The 14553-nt window shown below is 43.1% G+C and overlaps 1 protein-coding gene across 2 annotated transcripts in view; it reads right to left on the minus strand.

The window, feature by feature from the left end:
- Nucleotides 1-2107: 2107 nt before the first annotated feature.
- Nucleotides 2108-14553, minus strand: part of LOC145344021 (glucoside xylosyltransferase 1-like) — a 62851-nt gene continuing 50405 nt past the window's right edge. For both annotated transcript variants that reach the window (XM_080190730.1, XM_080190729.1), the window contains one exon: nucleotides 2108-4428. In XM_080190730.1, coding sequence (XP_080046856.1) covers nucleotides 4267-4428 — 162 coding nt within the window. In that variant the 3' untranslated portion in view covers nucleotides 2108-4266. The remainder of the gene's footprint in view (nucleotides 4429-14553) is intronic.

Raw genomic sequence — 14553 nt, forward strand, 5'->3', positions numbered from 1 at the left:
ATTCACGGTGAGATAGTAAGATTGATATAGAACTGGCTTGGTCACAGACGGAGAATAGTGGTGGAAAGGTGTTTTTATAACTGGAGATGTGTGACCAGTGGTGTTCCACAGGGATCAGTGCCAGGACCCATTGTTTGTAATATACAAATATAAATATTTTGGAGGAGAATGTAGATGGTCTGGTTAGTGAGTTTGCGGACGACACAAAGATTGGAGGAGCTGCAGATAGTGAGGACGATTGCCAGAGGATATAGATAGGCTGGAGAGTTGGGCAGAAAAATGGCAGATGCACAAATGCAAGGTGATACATTTTGGAAGGTCAAAGGCAGGAGAGAAGTATACAGTAAATGGCAGAACACTTCAAGTCATTAACATATAGAGGGATCTAGGCATACAAACTCAATTCCCTGAAAGTGGCAACACAAGTGGCTAAGGTGGTATATGTCATGCTTGCCTTCATCAGTCAGGGCAAAAATTGGCAAATCATGTTGCAGCAATATACAATTTTACTTTGTATAGTTCTGGTTGCTACACTGCCAGAAGGATGTGGAGGTTTTGGAGAGGGTACAGAAAAGGTTTACTGGGATGTTGACTAGTTTGCAGCTATTCGCTATTAGGAGATATTGGACAAACTTGGTTTGTTTACTGCTGGAGGCCAAGGAGCGACCTGATACAAGTTTACAAAATTATGAGAGGCACAGAATCTTTTTTCTTGTGTAGAAGTATCAATTACTGGGGAATATGGGGGAAAGTTTGAAGGAACACAGAGGGTGGCAAGTGCCTGGAATGCATTGCCAGAGGTAGTGGTAGAAGCAGATACAATAGCAACATTTCAGAGGCATCTTGACAGACACATGATACAGATAATGAACAGGCAGCAAATAGAGGGATACAGACTGCAAAGAAGCAAAAGGTCTTTAGTTTAGAGAGGTATCATGTGTCAGCATAGGCTTCTGGGCCAAAGGGCCTGTTCCTATGCTGTATTGTTCAATATTTACATAACTCTTAAAAGCATGCAGATGCACTGTTGCTGAAAATCTGACAAGTCTTTCTTAAGGGAGCCATCAAAATGTACCAAATGAGGCCTCGAAAATGTTCTAAATACAACAATTATCAACTTAGTTAAAACATTATTGTGTGTTTATCCCCTTGCCACCATTAGTTTAATAACTTTATTCAATGAGAGACAAGAGAATCCTAATTTTGAAGTTAGGCTCACCATAGCTGGGTTTCATTTAACATTTCTGCAAAAATGCTGAATGTCCAGGAGCAATGATAATTAAAATCTGTATTCCAAGTCTCCAGCACTCAGCTGTTTCTCCAAAATACGAACCTCAAAACATACAAACTCCTTCTTAGCAGGCTGGTGGCTGTAACGTTGGCAAGTTCTGTCTTCAGCTATGACACTCACCTTCTCTGTGGGGGTAATCTGTGCTTGTTGCCTTTAGTGAGTTTGTCATTTAACAAACCATGTTCTATGTTATCTGTGTATTGGGTTCAGAGTTATTAAGCCACAACATATTTTACAAGTCTTACTTTTTCCAATGTTGCAACAGTCCTACACAACTTTGGCCCTTTCTAGAAACTTTATCCATTACGTAATATGATACAGTATGAAAGGGTAAGTGGACTTTGAAGAGGGGTACACAGTTTTCCACAAGGTTCTTCCAGGAATCACTTGTCCTGCTAATTATGGCCATTTTTACTGGTGGTCAGGTTCCAGGAGAGCAGGATTCAAGCAGAATGCAACGTCACAGCAGCACTTGTATCCTGCTGCTAATCTTTAGAGGGCAGGACCAAAGGGAAACTTGGGTTCCATCTGTACTCTATTTTTGAGATACACAACTTTAGATCCTAGGGCTCAAGGATGCAGATCTCAGCCTGTTAATATTGTTTTGTTCTGGTGGTGAAAAGAATATGATAGTCTAACATCAGTAATATGCAAATATAGCTCAAATCTCACCCAGTTTTTGCCTTTTTTGCCATCTATTATCTCAATCTCCAACATTTCGGTTAGATGGCATACCAAACGTCAGATGAACAAACCATGACCCGAACACACAACTTGCTCTCAGAAACATGATGCATAATGGTTCACATCCAGATTTTGTATTCAATTTTATTTCAGTAAAAATGTATATTCTATATTAATGTTTACCATTACAATATTTTGACGCATAATCAATGTCAATTATTAAAAACATCTAGATGTCGATTTCCACGTTTACATATAATTTACTATGGCTTGTAGAAGCCATGTTACAGTAGAAGTTTCAATTTGGAAGTATTAAAATAATTAACACTCAAGCTAATAAAATAATGGCTTAATTCTCACAAATTTATTAAATTTGAGGCAACTGAATGCATTTTTATCTGCCTCCTTTTATTTTTAAGAAGTGCACTTAACACCCTTTATATCCATATTTTGTGACACCCAAGATTAGCAAGGCATTTCATTATATAAATCAAATGCTTTCCTGAGTTACTTTCAAGAGCCTGTCATGTCTGTAACATTAGCTGTGGGTTTTCTTTACCCTGGTTAAATTTTACAAATTTACTTCATTAGCTTCATGTATGGAGACTTCAAAAGCTCACTAAAAGCTTCTATTCAGTTAACAGCAGAGTCAAGTAAACAATTTTAAAGTAAAAAAACGTTAGTCGGGTTCCAGAGTAATAAGCCTGATATAAATAGTGCTGAACGCTCCTGCAACTCAACACAGCTAAGTTCAGATCATTTCAAGTCTATAAATGTTGCAACTTCCAAACATGTTGTTTTAACATTGACAATGTACATGTGGGCAATAAACACTACAAAAAAGTGGCAAAAGTAGGCTTCCAATAATGGAACATGCATTCAATTTGGTGGTGGTGGTGGGCGGTAGTGAAAGAGGAAAAAAAGATTAATAATGCAGTGGCAAAGTTTTGTGAAGCAAGAGAGATCACAACAAAAAAAAAATGAACTAGTTCAGTTCTGTTATGCCTGCAATTGTAATAATAACTTCCAGAAGAAATTTCAGAAGTAATTTAAGTAAATTGTGCAAAATTGTTCTGGCTCTGCCCATGAAATCACTGCACTCCAAAAAGTAGCGAGCACATTTTCCATGCAACCCGCTGGCTGGTCCTGTTGTCATCCATGGGGACTCCCATTGAATGCACCCCACACCGGCAGAAAGCCACGGCAGGGACGTTCCGCCGGTGGGACAAGAAGATCTGGCCAGCGTGAATGGCTGGAAATTTCTGGCCTATAAGTGTATATATCCAAGTCACATTTCTAAACTACTAATATAACCCAATTTTACATCATTAGCTGAATTATTAGTTTTCATAAAATGCTAAATTCCCAGAAAGCCTTCAAAAAAATATTTGGCTGGTGGCAAGACCTACAAAACTCTTGTCATATCTATTATTTGACTGGTAAGAGACAACAAATACATTTCAATGCATCTAAGGTGGTGATTTTCATGGAACGTTTAAAATACGGGAGACATTTTTCTTTCAATATCAACTGTAAAACAAATTTCACTGACTTGCATTAAGATGGATAGAAAGTTATTTTTGAGCCTTGCATCTGCATATTTCAGCTGCAAGTTTATCTGCCATGTAGACTTACTGAACTTAGATTCACCATTACTCAATGCACAAAGTAATTTGATTAAATTTATGCAAAGATTAAAACATGGTTCTTGTCTAGTGTTTCTTATTGACAAGATTTCAATTGATTAAAATGAATTATTTTTAGTTGCTCAGTTGACCAGGCAAGGACTCAACTCAAAAGTACTAATATTTTGCACTTTATTACATCATTCAGTGACCCCAACTGATCCTCAAACTGGAGCACCTAATATGATGTACTATTCAAGACCTGATTGTCATAAACATACAATGCACTCCTGCATTTACTTTGCGACACACAAGTACAAATTAATTGCCATAATTTCATAATGAAAAGCACAGATTGTCGTTAATTCCAGTAAATCTTCGCATGACAGAATAACACTCCTTTCTCTGTAAACAAAGTCTTTCACTAAATAAATTCTTCAATTTAAGGTAAATTAGTGCTCAAGTGTGAGATAAGAATTACATTCACAGAAGTCATTCTTGAGGTTTCAGTGTAGATACAGTGCTTGGTGGGAGTTCTTTCACTTTTGTAAGTCACCTCAATATTCCTCCAGACTTTTATTTAGGTTGTAACTGTAAATATGAAAACTCAAGTCCCTGCCGTTCAAGACAAAAAGACACGAGAAAATTTACAGTAATTTACCAAAATCACCTTCCTCTTGAAATTTTGTCCTGTAAAGTTCTTACACTCTTCAGCAGCTGTTGTGTAAAGACGTGATGGATCCTTCCACAATATGTATTTGTAGTTTTCTGTAGTTCTTTTTCAAGTGGATGTAGAAGTGAATGGATGGGATCTTCCCAAAAAGGGTACTGCAGAGATTACAAGACAACATACAAAGTATGAATGAATTACTTATATTTCAAGTAAAAACATGCATTTCAGTCTGTCTGAAAAGTGAAGGTAAATTTTGGCTTCAAATACCTGCTTTTTAAAATTTATTCTTTCAGAGGACATGGGCATCACTGGCTCAGCCAGCATTTTTATTGCCCATCAATTAATTGCCCTCGAGAAGATGGTGGTGAGTCACCTTCTTGAACTGTTGCAGTCCACATGGTTTAGGTACATGCGCAATGCTGTTTGAGAAGGACTTTCAGGACTTTTACCCACTTTCCAGACAGTGAAGGAATGGTGACACAGTTCCAAGTCAGGATATGTGGCTTAGAACGGAATTTGCAGGTGATAGTGCTCCCATGAATCTGCTGCCAATGTCCTTCTGGCTAAGTAGATGTTGTGGGCTTGGAAGATGCTGTTGAAGAAGCCTTGAGAAGCACTTACGGTTTATCTTGTAGATGGTACACACTACTGCCATAGTGCATTGTGGGTGGAGGGAGTGGATGCTGCAGGTCATGGATAGGGTACCAATGAAGCAAGCTGCTTTATTCTGGATAGTGTTGAGCTTCGGGTGTTTTTGGAGTTGCACTCCTCCAAGCAAGTGGAGGTTTCTGCCTTGTAGATGGTGGACAGGCTTTGGGAAGTCAGAAGGTGTGTTATCTCCACAGAAAAGTCAGGAAGGAGAATTTCTAGTCTCTGGACGTGCTCTGGTTGATGGTAACATTTGAACATGGAAGAATGACCTACCTTTCAGATGCATCTCAGATTTTCAGGAATTAAAATGAAGGCAAACATAAATTTTAGTGAGCAATGAAAAGATAACCTCACAAAAACCATTTACAGTTTATTATCTCCTAACTTCTTGATTAGTGAAATAACAGATGTTTCTGTAAATCACTTCATAAAATGTGGTAATAAGCTGGTACATAGCACTGGTATGGGTCCACCCATCAAGCTGTCTACAATTTGATCCATGGAACTTCAATGATAACACTGTCATTATTAGCAAGGATTTTAGTAAAATATCGAGTGCCCATGTATACCACATCAACTGCATTAACCCATCAACTCTGCTATTTGATCAGAAAACTCAAGTTAAATAAAATTTGCCTTTAACAAATCAATGCTGGCTTTCCTTTATTAATCCACATTTGTGTGGGCTTGGGGGTGTTCCCCTTATCTGCGGGGTGGGGGGATACATTAAGTTCAAACTTTCAGATTTATAAAGGGCACTCCAACTTGAGATTACTGGCGTTGCTCACATTCTTAGACCACACCCTCCAGCTGGCAGAGAGATCCTCATCAGCACTTTGGCAGAAATAATAGTAGGAGGGATTACTATTTAAAAGGCGAAAAGCTGCAGCATGCTACAGTGCAAAAGGACCTGGGGATCCTGGTGCATGAGTCGCAAAAACCCAGTCTGCAGGTGCAGCAGGTGATCAAGAAGGCGAATGGTATGCTGGCCTTTATTGCGAGGGGGATAGAATATAAAAGCAGGGAGGTCTTGCTGCAACTGTACAGGGCACTGGTGAGGCCGCAGCTGGAGTACTGTGTGCAGTTTTGGTCGCCGCACTTGCGCAAGGATATTTTGGCCTTGGAGGGAGTGCAGAGGAGGTTCACTAGGCTGATACCAGAGATGAGGGGCTTGGACTATGAAGAGAGACTAAATAGACTGGGTCTGTACTCGTTGGAGTTTATAAGGATGAGGGGGGATCTTATGGAGATGTATAAGATAATGAAAGGGATGGATAGGATAGAGGTAAAGAGATTCTTCCCACTTAGAAAGGATAGCAGGACTAGAGGGCACAGCCTCAAGATAAGGGGGAGGGCAGTTTAGATCGGAGTTGAGGAGGAACTTCTTCACCCAAAGGGTGGTGAATCTCTGGAATTCTCTGCCTGTTGAAGTGGTGGAGGCTACCTCGCTAAATATATTTAAGTCACGGGTAGATAGGTTTCTGACAGACAAGGGAATTAAGGGTTATGGGGAGAGATTGGGAAAGTGGAACTGATCCACTTCAGATCAGCCATGATCTTATTGAATGGTGGGGCAGGCTTGAAGGACTAGATGGCCTACTCCTCCTCCTATTTCTTATGTTCACTCCGAAATTGCAGAGTGCCATTGAATCAGGTGAGAAAAGGCAGCTGTGAAGCTGGCAAGTTCCATACAGTTTTTTTCACCTGACCCAACACACAATTTTGGGAAGTCTGCACCCACTTTTTCCCCGCTTCCGCTTACTTATTTCTCTCCTACCTGTCCTTACAGTACACATTTATTTAACTTGTGCACTGTCTGGCTTCTGATTTAGGAGATCACAGGTGTGGGCAGGCAGGGAAAGGAAAACAAGAACCAGCAGGAACAGATAAGCACCTCTCATGGCCATGTTGCATGAAGTAGAGATCGAACATGAGACCTCACAACTGTTACAGGACACAGAGGGGAATGAATACCTTTACCAAATCAGGTGTCTATCAAGGTGCAAGTTGCCACTGCTTAAGCACACTATGAAGCCAACAAGCCAAATCACTCCCATCTTCAGAGGGAAGCCCGTGTGGTTCCCCCCTTCCCTCCTGCACAAACCACCACCCCACACCCCAAAGCAATGCAGAAAACTTTAGCGCAGGCCATTTATCTTCGAGTCCTTGTGCGCCCTTGGATTCCAGGGCACCAGGGTTTGACTTTTCAAGAGCATCACCAAATCATACCTGGATGATTTCCACTTGGGGAGGTGGGTCCATTTGTGGGAGGTCACTGATGCAGCCTGCTAATGAAATGCAAATCATGGGATTTGCATAATTATTCAGTTCCCGCCTGGGAACTGGTCTGGGCTGGAACCAGATTGGGGATGGCAAGATAGCTGTTTTGCAGCGAGTTTGATGCCCATTGGGGATCCCATTTTAGCCCCAACACCCCACCAGTGGCGTGTGGGACTGATGAATCGCGCCCCCCCCAATATCTTTGTATCAAAATTACTCTGAGCATTTGAAGGGCGAATTTGACAAATATATGAAAAAAACTTTCCAAAGCTTCACACTCTCACTTCAAATGCTCCAAAATTTAACATGAACTTTTGTATCATGCCTGAAGTATTAAAAAGGAGAAAAAGCAGTGATATGCCTTTACAGGAAATGCAAAACAATTAGATCTACAGCAACTATAGCTTTTCAACTAACCTTACCATAAATAAACACAGAGCTCATGATCCCAATTTTTGAACAATATCAACAAGTATTTGAAAATTAGACTTTTTGTCTTAAGGGACAATTTCCACAATTTTGCAGCAGAATAATTCATTGCATTTTACAGGATGCAATATTCCTGTCTCTAAGCGTATGAGCATTAGAGATTTTTATTCAATAATAAATTTTATACAACCGAGGCAATAACTAGGATTGAATGAGTTTATGCAAGTCTTAAATTGTGAAAACAACCAGAATGTTTTCAAAACTATTTTCATGCTCTCAAAAAAAAGCTTTCATGTTTTTATTGTATTTTAGTGTATTGACCTTAATTTCAGCACACATGCAATACAAAACGAGACCATGAAGGAAATTGCATAGAGTGATAAAAGCATTTTGTATGTACCATTTTTATGATACTCACAGGACAGAGGCCACAATCAAAATTTTACAATGATACATTTCTGCTGTGATCAATACAGTCCTAAACAGCAGATACCTTAACTTCTATAGTGAAAATCTGTCAATTACAAACTTGCTACTTGATATTGATTTTTCAGATATAAATTTTGTAATTATTTTCAGGCATTCTCCACTTGAAAGTCCAGAAGACACTGAGGGCCCTATTTTACCATTTTGATTCCAAGTGCTGAGCAGCCTTGAAACTGGGAGTGTTTCAGATCCGCCTTTTAGACCTGTTCTCAGACGTCCCCATATGCACACTGTGCAAAAATATCAGCGATTCCAAATTGTGCTGCACAAACCAGTGGACAGGGCTTAACACGCCAAAACCCTGCAGCTCCTCCAACTGTGCATGCACAGAATAAAAAAAAGATAGAATGCTGTTCCCCTGCCACATCTCTCCTGGGCCTGATAATGCCTCCCCCTGGCCCCCACAGGCATTACTCCCTATCATCCCCTCCCTCCTTCCCACCGATCCCAGGCAGAGTGATCCATCCTCCCACTTATCTCAGGCAGTGGATCTTCCTCCTCCTCCATCTCATTGGATGGTAGGCACTTACCTCCTCACTAACTGGAGCGCCTGAATCGGACTTAGATGGAGCGTGTCTGTTTTGCGCCGATTCTGGATGGATGAATGCAATGGTGAAGGAAGAAGTGCCAGTCAAGTTGGATGTGCAGTCCATTAAGTCAATTTGAATGCATGCAAATGCATTTGAATGGCCATTGTGCCTGTTTCGGGCACGGTCCTGATCACAGCCATTTTCGGGTCTTGGTAAAGGAAGAAACAAGCGTGGAGGCGGCACAGATCACACTTCACGCTCAACTTTACTAACATTTTGCACCCAAAAATAAGCACAGTGTGATGGTAAAATCAAGCCCTCAATGTCTAGAACCTACTGGTGCAACTAAAACCAAAGCTTAATACGATCATTAATACCCCCTGGAGCACTTCCAAAACCTCCCCTTTGAAACACAGTTTGCCCAAAAGGCAGAAATGCCAACAACATAAACAAAGAGAACTAAATAACAATTGGAAACGTAAATGAAATGTACTTAGTTACAGAGAGAAAATGAAAACACCTCAAGGAATGTAGAAGTATTAGCACAAATCTATTAAGGAATAGTGTTTATGTATTCCCTATAGTGATGGCCTCTCAGTTTTGGCTGGGTGATCAGCATAGATGGTGGAGGTCAGCATGGTGAGTAAAGGAAAACTACAACTAATTTTGGCTGCAAAAAAGGAAGCCATGAATTGTCACATTTGCTCTGTAGTTATCTTCCATGTTCAGAATCAGAACGGTTACAGCACAGGAGGAGGGAACTTGACCAACCACATGCATGCCAGCTCTCTGCAAGAGCAATTCAACTAATCTCACTGCCTGGTAGCAAATTTTCTCTCTTCAAGCATTTATCCAATTCCCTTTTGAAAGCCACAATTGCACTTGCCTCCACACCACACCCTGAAGATTTACAGTCCATATCCCAACCACTTGCTGCTTAAAAATAAGAAAAAACATAAGAACATAAGAAATAGGAGCAGGAGTAGGCCATCTAGCCCTTCGAGCCTGCCCCACCATTCAATAAGATCATGGCTGATCTGTCGTGGCTCAGTTCCACCTTCCCGCCCTCTCCCCATAACCCTTAATCCCCTCTCTTATCAAAAACCCATCAACCCGCGTCTTAAAAATATTTAGCGAGGCAGCCTCCACCACTTCAACGGGCAGAGAATTCCAGAGATTCACCACCCTTTGAGTGAAGAAGTTCCTCCTCAACTCTGTTCTAAACCGCTGCCCCTTTATCTTGAGGCTGTGCCCTCTAGTCCTACTGTCCTTTCTGAGCAGGAAGAGCCTCTCCACCTCTATCCTATCCATCCCATTCATCATCTTATACGTCTCAATGAGATCTCCCCTCATTCTTCTAAACTCTAACGAGTACAAGCCTAGTTTATTCAGCCTCTCCTCATAGTTCAACCCCCTCAACTCCGGTATCAGCCTAGTAAACCTCCTCTGCACTCCCTCCAAGGCCAAAATATCCTTGCGTAAGTGCGGCGACCAAAACTGCACACAGTACTCCAGCTGCGGCCTCACCAGTGCCCTGTAGGAGTTGCAGCAAGACCTCCCTACTTTTATATTCAATCCCCCTCGCTATGAAGGCCAGCATCCCATTTGCCTTCCTGACCACCTGCTGCACCTGCAGGCTGGGTTTTTGCGACTCATGCACAAGGACCCCGAGGTCCCTCTGCACCGTTGCATGCTGCAGTTTTTCGCCAAGTATGTAATAGTCCTTCCTACCATTATTCCTACCAAAGTGGACAACTTCACACTTGCCAACATTAAATTCCATTTGCCAGTTCCTGGCCCATTCACCCAGCCTATCTAGATCCTTCTGCAGACTTTCCACACCCTCCGCACAATTTGCCGTTCCACCAACCTTGGTGTCATCAGCAAATTTCGACACCATACACTCGGTTCCCTCTTCCAGATCATCTATATAAATGGTAAATAGCTGAGGCCCCAGCACCGACCCCTGGGGCTCTCCACTAGTCACCAACCGCCAATCCGAATAGCACCCATTGACCCCCACTCTCTGCCTCCTATTTGACAACCAATCCTCTATCCACGCTAACACCCTACCCCCAACTCCATGCCTCCTAACCTTCTGTAATAACCTCTTGTGCGGCACCTTATCAAACGCCTTCTGAAAATCAAGAAACACCACATCCACCGGCTCTCCTCTATCCACCGCCCTAGACACATCCTCATAGAACTCCAATAAATTCGTCAGACACGACTTCCCCTTAACGAAACCGTGCTGCGTCTGCTCTATCAAACAATTCTCCTCAAGATGCCTTGCTCTTTTCTCCTTGATCATGGATTCTAACATTTTACCTACAACAGACGTTAAACTAACCGGCCTATAATTCCCTGCCTTTTGCCTGCCACCCTTCTTAAACAACTGCGTAACATTAGCCGTTTTCCAATCTTCCGGCACTTCCCCAGAATCCAGCGATGTTTGGAAAATAATCATCAAAGCATCCACTATCACCTCCGCCATTTCTTTCAGAACCCTTGGATGCATTCCATCCGGTCCTGGGGACTTATCCACAATCAGTCCCTCCAGTCTGTCAAGCACTGCCTCTCTAGTAACAATAATGTCATTCAGGCCCTCCACTCCTACCATCTTTCCATCGCTAACACATAAGAACATAAGAAATAGGAGCAGGAGTAGGCCAACTAGCCCTTCGAGCCTGCCCCGCCATTCAATAAGATCATGGCTGATCTGTCGTGGCTCAGTTCCACATTCCCGCCCTCTCCCCATAACCCTTAATCCCCTCTCTTATCAAAAACCCATCAACCCGCGTCTTAAAAATATTTAGCGAGGTAGCCTCCACCACTTCAACGGGCAGAGAATTCCAGAGATTCACCACCCTTTGAGTGAAGAAGTTCCTCCTCAACTCTGTTCTAAACCGCCCCCCCTTTATCTTGAGGCTGTGCTCACTAGTCCTACTATCCTTTCTGAGCGGGAAGAGTCTCTCCACCTCTATCCTATCCATCCCATTCATCATCTTATACGTCTCAATGAGATCTCCCCTCATTCTTCTAAACTCTAACGAGTACAAGCCTAATTTATTCAGCCTCTCCTCATAGCTCAACCCCCTCAACTCCGGCATCAGCCTAGTAAACCTCCTCTGCACTCCCTCCAAGGCCAAAATATCCTTGCGTAAGTACGGCACCCAAAACTGCACACAGTACTCCAGCTGCAGCCTCACCAATGCCCTATACAGCAGCAGCAAGACCTCCCTACTTTTACATTCAATCCCCCTCACGATGAAGGCCAGCATCCCATGAAAGATCTCCTTAAAGATCCTCCACTGCTCCTCAGCAGACCTACCTTCCAACGCGCTCCCCCAGTCCACATTCGCCAATCCTTCTCTCATCCTACCGTATGAGAGAAGGTACTCCCCTCCGTTCAAACAAAGGACGCGTGTCCGGGAACCCACTTTCTCCTCCTCCATCTGCACCAGAAACTCCACCATACAATGATCACTCTCCCCAAGAGGATCCTTCACCGCAAGTTCCCTAATTCTACCCGCCTCATTACATAGCACCAGATCCAAGATAGCTCGCTCCCTCGTCGGCTCCAACACACACTGTTCCAGGAAACTATCCCGGCAGCATTCCAAGAACTCCTCCTTGAGCCCACCGCGTCCAACAGGGGTCGACCAATCAATATGCAGATTGAAATCCCCCATAACTACGGCCGTCCCATTCCTGCACGCCGCACTTATTTGCGCGTTAACAGCCCGCCCCACCTCCAGATCATTATTCGGGGGCCTGTAGACGACACCCACCAGCGTCTTCCTCCCTTTGCTGTTCCTAATCTCTACCCACAACGATTCCACATTCTACTCCTTGGCTCCAATATCATCCCTTGCTACCACCCTGATGCTATCCTTAATCAGCAGAGCTACGCCCCCCCCTTTATCCTCCCGCCTATCCTTCCTAAACACTTGATACCCCTGGACATTCAGCTCCCAGTCCCTGTCACCTTGCAGCCACGTCTCTGTAATGGCCACCAGATCATATCCATTTGTGTCGATCTGCGCATCTGGCAAATTATTCACGTCCTCCTCCGTGAAGACCGAAACAAAAAAGTTATTCAAGGCCTCAGCCATTTCCCCATCCCCTACCACTAAGTCCCCCCTCTCATCCTCTAAGGGTCCAACGTTCACCCTAGTCAGCCTCTTCCTTTTTATATATTTATAAAAACTCTTGCTATCCTTTTTTATATTAAGCGCTAGTCCAGCTTCATAGATTATCCTACCCTTATCAACTTCTTCGTCATTCTTTGTTGATATTTAAACCTCTCCCAATCCTCTTCTCGTCCACTACTCTTAGCTACTCTAAACGCATCTGCTTTTAATTTAACACTTTCCTTTACCTCCTTCGTTATCCACGGCTGATTATCTCTCCTCCTACGATCCTTTTTAACTATCAGAATAAATTTCTGCTGAGCATCAAGATAGATCTCCTTAAAGATCCTCCACTGTTCCTCAGCAGACCTACCTTCCAACGTGCTCCCCCAATCAACATTCGCCAATTCCTCTCTCATCCTATCGTACTTCCCTCTGTTCAAACAAAGGACACATGTCCGGGAACCCAGTTTCTCCTCCTCCATCTGCATCAAACTCCACCATACAATGATCACTCTTCCCAAGAGGATCCTTCACCACAAGGTCACTAATTCTACCCGCCTCATTACATAACACCAGATCCAAGATAGCTCGCTCCCTCGTCAGCTCCAACACACACTGTTCAAGGAAACTATCCCAGCAGTATTCCAAGAACTCTTCCTCAAGCCCACCGTGTCCAACATGGGTCGACCAATCAATATGTAGATTGAAATCCCCCATAATTATCGCCGTTCCATTCCTGCACGCCGCATTTATTTGCACGTTAACAGCCTGCCCCACCTCCAGATCATTATTTGGGGGCCTATAGACGACACCCACCAGCGTCTTCCTCCCTTTGCTGTTCCTAATCTCCACCCACAACGATTCCACTTTCTGCTCTTTGGCTCCTATATCATCCCTTACTACCACCCTGATGCTATCCTCCACCCCTTTTTTCTCCCACCTATCCTTCCTAAACACTTGATACCCCTGTACATTCAGCTCCCAGTCCGTCACCTTGCAGCCACGTCTCTGTAATGGCCACCAGATCATATCCATTTGTGCTGATCTGCGCCACCAGCTCATTCACTTTATTCCGAATGCTTCGTGCATTCAGATAAAGTGCCTTCATCCCAGCCTTCATCTGTACCCTATTTGCCGGAATGCCACCAACCTTACTCACACCCCTTACTCCCTTTATTATTGGGACATCCTTGGCCTCTTCCCGTACCTGTACCCTCTCCTTTACTTTCGACCCTGTAATTTCACCCACCCTCGCACCCTCCCCCCCCAATTAGTTTAAAGCCCTATCTACAGTCCTATCTACACGAATCGCCAGGACTCTGGTCCCAGCACGGTTCAGACCAACCCCATCCCACCTGAATAGGTCCCACCTACCCCGATACTGGTGCTTTTCCTTGTGTCATCACTGCTCCTTTTACTATCTGTACTTCATGTTCTCAGCTCTTCCAAGTTAAGAATTTTAAAATAGGAGTGAGAAAAGGAAAAATGTTGAAAAACAGATTTCAAAGCAACTAACTTTGGCAAGAAAACTGAAAAGGAAGGGACACTATAGGGTCATAATGCAATGAAGTAGCACATGTACCATCATGAAGTGGCTCCAACAACCTGAACAGTAACACTATAGGGAACTTGCAGTGAAGACATATTAGCAGAATCACTATAGAGCACAGTGTGTCCTAGATGGACATGATGTCGAGATGCCGGTGTTGGACTGAAATAAACACAGTAAGAAGTCTCACAACACCAAGTTAAAATCCAACAGGTTTAT

The sequence above is a fragment of the Carcharhinus amblyrhynchos genome, chromosome 6 (genome assembly GCF_965287045.1).
Source record: "Carcharhinus amblyrhynchos chromosome 6, sCarAmb.v2.hapA, whole genome shotgun sequence".
Lineage (NCBI taxonomy): Eukaryota > Metazoa > Chordata > Chondrichthyes > Carcharhiniformes > Carcharhinidae > Carcharhinus > Carcharhinus amblyrhynchos.